General features: G+C 45.7%; 1 protein-coding gene across 1 annotated transcript; it reads left to right on the forward strand.

Annotated features, from left to right (window-relative positions):
• Positions 1–3,367: 3,367 nt before the first annotated feature.
• LOC146438675 (T-cell surface glycoprotein CD8 alpha chain-like) lies at positions 3,368–9,793 on the forward strand. Its single transcript, XM_085059531.1, has 6 exons — positions 3,368–3,524; positions 4,073–4,426; positions 4,999–5,085; positions 5,478–5,591; positions 6,560–6,590; positions 8,886–9,793. Exons 1-6 carry the CDS (start codon positions 3,479–3,481, stop codon positions 8,929–8,931), a joined length of 678 nt encoding a protein of 225 aa, XP_084915657.1. The 5' UTR covers positions 3,368–3,478; the 3' UTR covers positions 8,932–9,793.
• Positions 9,794–10,907: the final 1,114 nt, after the last annotated feature.

A 10,907-nucleotide genomic window follows, 5' to 3' on the forward strand; every position in this document is an offset into this window, starting at 1 on the left:
AATTAAGTTTCCCGCAAGGAAAACTCACAACACATCCAGGTCTATCAAACTTTCAGCTGAGGTACCAACAAGCCTGGAGATGATGGAGATTTTCAACCCTGAGGTCAGTAAAAGGGCTGTACCAAGGAGAGATAAGAGTGCAGAAGTGTCTGTGGTTTGCATTCTGGATTTTCAGGGATGTGACGTTCACACTGAGAACACCCAGAAGAGTGGGCAGTGTTGGCCACTGAATTGGAAACATGTGGCTACAGTGGAAAAATAGTGTGAGTACCTGGTGGGTGACTGTTGCACTCGAAATTCTGCAAACCCCTTCAAGTGCTGCAGCTTTGCAAAGAAAAGGGGGCAACAAGTGGCTCACAAACCACAGCTTCACACCGGAAAAGCTGTGTGCTACAGCCTCAGCATTGTATTTTTTCCCTCTGTTTGAGAAAAAAAAAAAAAAAGCTTGTAATTCGAGACTAAATTTTGAAATCTTCATTAAAATTTTCCATTCCTCCTTATGAAAGTGGAATGGAAAGTTTTAATGCAATCCCTCAAAGGCTGAGAAGAGGAAGAGTCAGCAGTGTTGTGGCAAAGATTGTCTGGGGTCAGCTCTGAGTTACAATCACTGACCACTTGCAGGGATCCAGCAGCTCCTGCTCATCCTCAGGAGTGTGGCATCCCTGCTTGGCAATGGGATGTCCTTCTGGAACACCAGGAGACACCACGGGCAACACAGCAAGGGATCTGATGGAGCCACAGTCATTTTGTTGCTGGTTTTGTGTTCACTGACCATGGCAGTGTGACTCCCATGCCCTGAGAGGAGCTCCAGCCATGCAGTGCTGTGAGACATCCACGCAATGTCTGCTGTGAAACACTGAGAAACTGAAGAGGTTCTTGTCCCAAGAAAAAGTCCACAAAATCACTGAGAAATCAAACATATGCAAAACTCAGCATGTCCTCCAGCTCTGGTGCCCCAGCTCCCTCTCATTTCCCATTCCTTCTCTGTCAAATGGATGTAAGAAAGCAGAAAAAATGAATCCCAAATTCACCTCCTGCCAAGCTCTGATCAAAAACAAGTGGATCCTTGTTATTCTGTCTTGTTCCTGCATGTTTTGTCTCTTGTCTCCTTGCTCCTGTCTTCTACTAATTATTTGACATTGATTAAATACAGACCTAGGCTGGCCCTTGTATACAAAGATAAACCTCAGTCATAAGCAACTAAGGTTGTTCACCAGCAATCAGAGTCCTGTAACTTTATCTGTGAGTAAAATAAAACTTATCTGTAGGTTTGGGAGAAAAAAGAAATTAAAAAATTTAAAAATAAATTAATTCTACTTTCTAATCAACCTGTCTGGTCTCCTGACTTCTCTTACATGTTGCTCTGCAGAAGTAACTGATTGTCTGAGTATCTTTTCTTCTTCCTTAATCATGTCATACCAGGGGCACTACAGCAGAAATTAATAATAAAACATATTATTAATGCTAGTGTTCATTGATTTGGTTTAGGTCCTCAGCCAAACAACGACAGTCTATTCTAAAATACTGTCTAGAGGACAAATAGCAAAAAAAAACCACCATACTGAAGTCAAGGGGATTCCTTAATTAATCTGATTAATCACCTTTTCCTCCCAGTTTTGGAGTTGGTCATCAGTGTTAAATTTACATTAACCAATCTAATTATTTATACAAGTGTTGATTTTAAATCAGAGCTTTTTCCTGGAGATCCTGCTTGTGTCTTGGAGTTTTTACTAATCCAATAATTGCCACTGCAACTTTATTTTTTCTTCTTTGTTGCTATGCAAAATAGAAATAGCTTTTTGCTACACAATGCCTTATCACAAAATCAGTTAAAAAGCCATGTGTGACAGCCCTCCTGCAGCTGCATCTCCCAGCTGAGAACAAGTTTTGCCTTGCCTTTAAAGGATATATTCATCAGCAGAGGGAAAGGTGGCTTTGCATGGAAACCAGCTCAGTCTGTGAGCAAAGAAGACAAAGATGCCTCTACGTAGAGGAGAGGAATATCTGGGCACCACTTTGGTACCCCAGAGTGACTCATAACAAAAGTCACTATTTGTCAGATGAGAAAGAAATGAGATTTCCCTTCTAAGAAAGGCAGTAGCCCTTCCTGGGTGATCCTTTAATTGTACAAGTTCTTCCAGCACATCTCTGAGCACTACATGCTGTAGTGAAGCAGCTATGCTCTACACCAGAGTGAGAACCTAGATTTGGCAAACTTTTTGACCCATCCTCATTGGCCAGCATATTCACTTCCATTTAACTTTTATTTGCTCTATTTATGATAGACATAACAAGTCTCCCAGCCTAACAAAAGCATGAATTTGACACATTTCAGCAGGCCTATTCACTCACCAACATGCAGAGCCCAGAGAAATAAACCCAGTGCCTAAACCATTTCCAGTTACTCAGCTCTGAGCCCCAATAAAAGCAGCATCAAACCCAGCAGCACTTACTTTCTGACAGACCCAGGAAAAAGGGGCTTTTTTTGCAAAGGGGCAATTAAAAAAAAAGCATATGGAAAAACTATTAACAGAAAATCCAGGCAGACATAAATCAGACACCAGCCCAACCCCTCACAGGCTGGTAAAACTTGTTACTGTGTGTGCAAAGCTCCAGGAAGCAACAGCCATCCCCATGTGCAAGTGGTCACCTGGAGGCAGCAGCAAGGACCTTCACCACTGAAGCACACAGAGGAGTTTTTTTGGCAGAGAGAAAGCACCTGTGGTGAGGAAAGAGAGCCACGAGTTGTTAAAAGGAATAAAAAGCAAAAGCACACCCTGGACATTGGGCACTCACATGAAATTTCAGCTCACAGAGCACCTGCCCTGCAGAAAGAGGTTTGCAATTGCGAAGAAGAATTAAACAAAGAAGGATTGCAAAGAGAACAATCAAGCACCTGAAGAACCCAGCTGTGTGCCAGCAGCACATGTGCTTGGAGATAAATGATCTGTGTATCTCTGCCATAAAACACCTGTGTCTCTCTTGCTGGGTAACAAAATAATGTGGGCTGTGCCATCCACACGAGACCCTTTGAGTGTGCTCAAGGGGAGGAGGCAGAATCCCTGCCAAGAAAAGATTCTAAGGCCTGCACCAAAAGCATGGGACATGTCCATACCTTCTGCAAAGCTGAGCTGCTGTGGACACCCAGAGGGCTGGGGACAGCAGGCTGTGGTGGCTGATCCTACCTCAGCCATGAGCAGCATCACTCTGGATCCCTAGGGAAGTCATCCAGGAAAAATCCTTGAGGCTCTGTTAAGAACTGATAAGAATAAAAGAGCCCAGATTCTGGTCTAGAAACTAATTTCTTCAGAAATCTTTTCCTACGTTTTGCCACAGATGCTGAGCATCACCTCCTTACCCAAGAGGGTCCTGGTGACATCACATCCTCCCCAAAGAGCGGCACAGCCTCCCAAGCCAAGTGACAAAGATCATCTCAGCTGCGCTGCACTGTCCCCAAGGACACACAGCCCAGGAGAAGATGGACAGAACTCCTACCTTGCTCCTGCTGCTTGCCCTGGGACTCAGTGAGTATGGACATGGGGTTGTGCAGTCTTTTCACCAGGAGGGGCAAGGAAAACCCTTCCCCTGAATCCAATATAGTGGGATAAATAGTTAAGGGAGGGAAAAAATCGAGCCAAAAAGGCTGACTTAGAGGTGTGGTCTGTAAGTTTGGATGGAAAGGTGGCATTGCCTCAGCCACAGGGATGGCTGCAGCATCAGCTGCTCCAGGAAGGGATGCTGCTTGGATGAGTGGTTCTGGAGGGAGGGAGATGGGGGGAAAAAGAGGCTTTGCAAAGAGTGATTTCAGGGAGTCACTTCATAGAAGCTGGGAAGGTGTAATGTCCCTGAGAAGGCACTGGAAGGGCAGAGCCCATCTTTAAAGCCCAGGTGGGTGACTGCTGAGCACCCTCCATGTGCCATCACAAGGACTCCAAGGAAACCTTCAGGTTATGCAGTCAGCATAGTCTTCCCTTTGCATTTGTACTTCCAGCCCATGGGCAGGGAGGGATGTTTCCTCAGAGAACCCAGTGACACTACCAAAGTGGTTCCAGCAAGGATTTCTCCCCTGCAGGCTGCCCTGGGATCCATGGCCAGTCAAATGGGATGAAGATCAGGTCTCGCAATGACATCAGCCAGCTCCGGGTGGGACAGAGGCTGGAGCTGGAGTGTCAGACTGACAGGGAAAGTGGAGCATTCTGGATCCGCCAGGACAAGAGTGGGATCCTCCACTTCATTGTCTTCATCTCTTCCATGTCCCGAGCCACATTCAGCAGGGATCCCAATCGCTTCGAGGCAGGCAAAGACAACAAGATCTACTGGCTGGTAGTGAAATCTTTCACACCACAGGATGAGGGGAAATATTTCTGCCTCATGAATGTCAACCAAATGCTACACTTCAGCCCTGGCCAGCCTGTCTTCCTTCCAGGTAAGCAACACCTCCACCCAACCTCACTCAGCCCTGACAAATGCCCAGCACCCTGCCCATGCCCTTTTTAACAGATATCTCTCCCACAAATCCCATTCACTGCCTGCTTGCCCAAGGCATCTGATGACCAACCCCCTGGTCCTCCTGCCAGAGGCTCCCTGCTTGCCACCTCTCCTCCTGGGATTGCTCCTGCCCAAAGGCAAGGATGATTGGGCAGATCCAGCATTCTCTCCCATCTCCAATTCTCCATCCCATCCTTCCCTTCTCTCAAGGGAGATGACTAGAACAGAGTCCACCATCACCCTCTCCTTCCTCAGCACACAGAGCTGCAGAGTGTTCAGGCTTTCTGAGGATGGTGTGAGAAAGTGAGAAATAAGGAGCTTATATCTCCTTTTTGGCTCTTGAGGGAATTTCCTGGGGCAGTCCCCCTCCAAACTGGGCTCTGTGAAGTTCCCCTGGAGCTGAACACAGGAGCAGCCCTGCCCTGGCAGGGGTGGGAAAGCAGAAGGAGAGGAAGAGACCTATTTTATTGTATTTCCCTACATGCTGAATTAATCCATCTGTCCTTATAGTGACCACCACAGTGGCACCCACCACATCCAGACCCACCCCCAAGCAGGACATAACTGAGGACCCCAACCTCAGAACTCCAGATCCAGGTAACCTGAGGGGAGGGAGGGAAGGGGGAAAGGCTGGACTCTCATCCACTGATACCAAGGGGATCCTGCAGGCATTTTGGGATCGGGAGGGAGAGAGAAGATCCACAGAGCTTCTTTATCACAGATGCAAGGATTAAACATCACCATTTCATTCAATGTAAGAAAGGCTAAGGATGGAGTAAAAAGCATGAGCATGTCCCATGCCTGGGCACACCAGGAGCAGGGGAAAGGAGGGTAGAGCCTTGGGGGCTGGGCTGCTTTTAGCCTCAGCAGGAGACATGAGAAAACTTTTGCCCACATTTCCTCCCTCAAGTCCCCAGGACAATGGGGGAACTGGATGTAACAATGGCCAGGAGCACCTGATGGACCTTTCCTCTCCTCTATTCCTGCAGAGAGAACGCAGGAAGAGCTGGATTTCTTCTGTCACATCTTCATCTGGGTCCCCTTGGCAGGCGCCTGCCTCCTGCTCCTCATCGCCCTGCTGATCACCATCGTGCTGTGTCAACGTAAGGCTCATCCCAACCTCACCACAACCCCTCTAGATGCTCCTCTGGCCTGAAACCACAGCCCTGCCCCTCAGGGAGATGGATGTGCTTTGGGAGGCATGGGATAACCAGGACACAGTCAAAGCAAGAGAAGGATCCCTGTTAAAATCAGTGTCTGTATTTTAATCCTCATCAGTAGAATTAGGCTGAAAAAGAATTATCCATTTAGAATCACAGAATCAGAAAATTATTTAGGTTGGAAAAGACCCTCAAGGAAGAAAGATTAGGAGGAGGCAGTACTAATCAGTACTATCAGCTGTGTTGGCTCTACCATCCTTAAATGGGTGTCAGAGGATAAATCCCAGAGCCTGAAACATTCTGACCTTACAGGATAAATATTCTCCAGCTGAGAGTCCCATGAGCACCTCAAGCTGGAAGCAGATGAGAAACTTCATTGCATTATGATCAGTGAAAAGCCCTCAGCTGCAGCAGATCAAGCCGTTCAGGATGGATTTTTACTTTGGTCTAAAATTAGTGGCTGAGCATTTTATTTTGCTGGATCCACCCCAAAGTAACAACATAAAGGCTAAAAGTGGGAAGAGCATTGTTAAGTTGGTTGCACGCAATATGGCATCATTGTCACTCACCTCTTGTAGAAATAATTGCAGCTGAGGGATTTTCAGCAATGTGCCAAAGTCACTGGAGACAGCAAACAGAAATAATTCACCCTCAGTGTTCCCAGACTGACCCTGCTGCTGCTACTCACCTTAAAGATTAATTCCTGAAAACATTTAAATGGATTACTGGGGTAACATGAGCTGCAGCACCCCTCCCTGGCATGGATTTCCTCAAAAATAGGCTTGGTTTATTCATTTTCAAACTCAAAGATATCAGCTGCTGGGGAACACCTGCTCTACCTCACTGCAGTGTTTCTTTCTTGAGCTGTGACTTGATACCTTTGAACTAAAACATTTTCTCTCTTTTTTCAGGAACCAGAAGGCGACGATGCAGGTGTAAGAGGTGAGTGACAGGCTTTGGCAGCTTTCTCTTAAACTTGGTAACATCTCACCCTCAAGAGATAAAGCAGCCAGGTGCCAAAAAGCAACCTAAAAATTCTCCCTCTGAAAGACAATGGTTGGGAGGGGCCTGAGCAATGACTTAAGGGCAAAAATTAGCTTCTCCTGTCCTCTGTTTTTTGTTTTGGTTGGGGCTTTTTTTTTGGCTCTTCAACTATTAAGTAATTCAAATCACTGAGCCCTGATGCTGCAGCAGACACGAAACAGAAAACAGGAGGTGCTTGTTTAGAGGCAGCCCAAAAACTGTGTTCATCACTCGAGGCTCATAGCTAACCACATTTCTGTTCTCCCAGTGCACCACTCCCAACTTCAGCCTGGGGGTGACCATGTTTCATCCCTTCCCCTCCCCAAAGCAGTCCTTTGATTTCACCACTGCACATTCAGGTGTCCTCATGCATTAGATGGAAGTTCTTGCATCCTCAATCCCCCTCTGCAGCATTTTGGACCAACAGCTCCAGGCTTCCTGCCTGTTTCCCCAACAGGCACTAAGGAACAGCAGCAGAGAGGCTGCTGCAGCCCTGAATGACTTTCCTGAGAAACACCAGTGCAGATAGGAACAAACTGAGGGGTAACCCAGTTTCTAGGGCACACAGGAACCTTTTCTTGATGCTTTCCCTCCTGCCTCCCCAAGCCACCCCTCATCCTGAGCCAGCAGGAGAACACGATCAGAATGAGAATTGCAGTTCCCAGTTTGGAGGAAGAAATGCTTTTGCCCACACACACTTTGCTTCTGCAGATCGACCTCCCTGCAGCTGGTTTGCTCACCTCTCCTGCTCTGCAGGAAACCACTGCTGCACTTTTGCAAGCCTTGTGCACCCTGGGGCTTGTGGCAAGAGTGACACTGAGAAATCCCCACTACTGCTCAAGGCCAGCCACAGCTGGGCTAGTGCCTGGAAGACCTGGGTTGCCAAGAAACTTTGGGACAGCATGTTCACACCTCTGGAGCCTCATTCTTTTCCAATCAAAGCATCTTTTAAATCAGATAAATCCATGTTCCTTGTTATACAGCCATGGGTTTCATGGTTTCAAAGGTAATTGTCATTTAGTTTTCCAAATTAATACAATCATTCAGAAAGAACCTCCCTCCCCAACGTTAGCAGAAAATGGATCCCTACAAATTTATTTTTCTTTTAAAGGCAGGTTGTTTTTTTGGGTTTTTTTTTACCTGTCTGTAAAATGGAACAGACTGTTATTTTCACAGGGTATATTTATTATAGCCAGCATTCTCCTCATTCTTGCCTGCCTTTCCAGGGGAGAAATGATAAGGAAGAGTTCTTTGCTTGCTCTTGTTTAGGAGGTGTTTGCATTCTTCTCTTATCTCAACCCCTGTTGTCTGCTCTGTGCAAGGATGTGCTTTCCCTATGGACAGAAAAACACCCTGCAGAGCTCTCCAGTTTTGCCCTGGTGGAGTCGCTGTAAAACAGGGGTGTCAGGAAATCACCTCCTTTAGGGTGGCTCTCCTTCAGCAGCCCTGACTTGACAGAGCTCTGGTTTTAGCTATTGTAGCATATTTCAGATTCTATTTAGAGGGGAAATTCCTGCTGTTCTGAGCAGTTCCTGCTTAGTGAAACGAAGCTCTTTGGAAGTTCATAGTGCAATTCACTCCATTCAAGAGCACCTCAGGATCTGGCCTGCGATCCTTGCTGGCAGCAGAAGGATTCATTTTCCACCACCAATTAATTTCCCCTGAAAACAGGTGCCAAGTCCCCAACTCATTAGATCAGCATAAAACTCTCAGTTGATGGAGACCAGTCATTCCTATTATTTCAGGTGCACATTGGCTCTCTGGAAAGCCTCCTTTCAAACTGCTCTGCAGGCAGTAGCTTTCAAACAAAAAAAGCTCTCTCTGAATTGATAACACCTTGTCTAACTGCAAAAAAAAAAAAAAAGCAAACCCTGAGCTCTTCTTTCTTCATTCCTTTCTGAATGTGGAAAAAGGCTTAATGACAGGGCAGTAGTGTGCAAAAGTCAGAGGTAAATTTAAAAAGGCGACCTTCTTTTAATTAGTGTAAGAATTGATCATCAGTATATCCTAAATATATGCTTCTGTTGTCTATCACTATTTGAAATGGTGGCAGATCTTTCACTTGCACAAAGAGGATTTAGGAACACTTTGCAGCTTCCTCTTGCAGGTCCCTGGCTGCAGCCCAAGGCTCAAGGAGCTCAGCAGCTCATCACACATTAACTACCTTCTTGCTCCTCTCCCAGCCAAGTAAACCAAACCCTTTTCTCTCTCCAGACCTGCACATGGGAATCCCCCCATAAAACCCAGGACAGCAAACTAACACAGATCAGCATCTGCACCTTTGTGCTTCTGGATCTTCTCCCGGGAGCTGTCAGCACAGAAATCCATCTCCTGCATTATCCACAGTGTGCCTGCACCTCTCCCACTCTGCCCTGACAGATTTGGAGAGACAAGAGGGAGCACAGAGAACAAGCAGCATTTCCCCTGTGAACTGCAGGGTAAAGCACAGCTCCTTCCAAACCCTGAGCTACTCCTGTCAATTCCAAAAGCCATCCCTTTTCCCAGTTTTGTGTTCCCAGTTCAGGCACAAGAACCAGGTCAATCCTGATGCTGACATGCCTCAGTGAGAAGCTGATGAGAAATAAGGACATGAGCTGGATCTTTGCTCAAGGCTGTGTGTGATTTCCTCCCAAAATGGAGCCAAAGGTGGAATTTGCTACACAGTGCCTTACAAATAACAATCCTCAATCAACACATCTTCTAGTTGTGGTACCCTCTCTGCTGTGGTTTTTGGAATACAAGACTGTACTGAGAAGCAAAATATGGATTAAAGGGCTTTACTTTTGAGGTTTTTACAGTCCTGGGGGCTAAGGTTCACTGTTCCCCTCATGCTGTCCTTGTTCTGCTGCTACCCCCAATCCACCTATTTCTGCAGGAGTTTGGCCCGAGCAAAGAAAGTGGGATTTGTTTTCTTTCTGAGGGGAAAATGCTGAGGGATAAAAAAAAAAAGTCTTTGTCACTTATTTTGGTTAAGCAGGACATGTTGATTATTTGGGGACATGATATGGACTCTTTGGGGACATGGTATGTAAGTTCTGTTTTTTCAGCTCTGTCTTTCATGTAAATATTTCCCTAGTACACTTGCAATTGAAGATCTGAGACAAAAAATTAAAATTATTCTAGTCAGATTCATGGCCTTTGTTTCTTTCTTCAGTTCCTAGTCTCAGAAAAGCTAAAATCCTTCACAAAGATAATAAACGAGGGGTTGAGAAAGTCTTGGGTCAGGGAAAAGCCAGTGATTTATACACCAAACTGAGCTTTAGAATGCCAGAGTTAAGCTTCCAGCTTACCAGGGCCTAAAATCATCTAAAGGTATCTTCCCAGGGATTTGCTGCTGGGCCCAGCAACACTCCCACATCCCAGGAAGCTGCTGTGAAGGTGCATGAGATAAAGAGGCTGCGGGTATCCTGGAATTCTTGTCACAGGGCAGATAAAAACTTGGCCAAAAAAGATTGGAAGAAATTCTTTGATAGTCTCCTCTGCAAACAAGGCGGGAAGGAGAGAAAATCAGAGAAAAACAAAGTTCTTCCAAACTTACTTGTTTGTAAGAATTTTAAGAAAACAACAAAATAATTCAGGATTAGATTTGTGTATCTGAAAAATAGCAGAGAAACACTGAATGACATCTCTGCCGAACTACACACACTATGAAGAAAAAAATTAACAGAAAAGCCTCAACATTGGGGCTATGAGATAGTTAAATTATTGGGTGGTCTCTTATTGAATTTGTGTGAGCTAAAAGTTTTCACTTAAAAAGCCACCACTCAAAGTGTTTCTGCCAAAAAGCTACAGCTCTCTCCTAACTGTTCTCAGTCACTTTATTCACTTTTTCACATTACACATCATACCACGTTCCTGTAACCCAGGCAGAAGGGCAGTGGGCTCCTTTTGCTCTGTCACTGACCCCCACACCTAAATCCTCTTCCAGCAGACCAAGAAATAGAAGCAGGGTATGTTTGGTTTGATGGGTTTTATTTGTTTCAGAGGAGTTGTGTGTTGTTTTTTTATTTCAAAGCACACCTGATCACTTTTAAGCCCAGTGCCAAACTCGGGAAGCTCCAGGATGGCTCCTGTCTCCCTTGACATATTTTGAAACTGATTTTTCAACCCACACTCTGCAGGCCACAGGTCACACAGTACCAGTGACCTTCACACCTCTCTGCAGCCCAACAGCAGCTTCCCTCACTCACCAACACCCTTTGATGCCCAATGATATAAACACAGCTCCTAAACCAT

This window comes from Lichenostomus cassidix, chromosome 4, assembly GCF_008360975.1.
Source record: "Lichenostomus cassidix isolate B80296 chromosome 4, HeHo_3.0, whole genome shotgun sequence".
Taxonomy (NCBI): Eukaryota; Metazoa; Chordata; class Aves; order Passeriformes; family Meliphagidae; genus Lichenostomus; species Lichenostomus cassidix.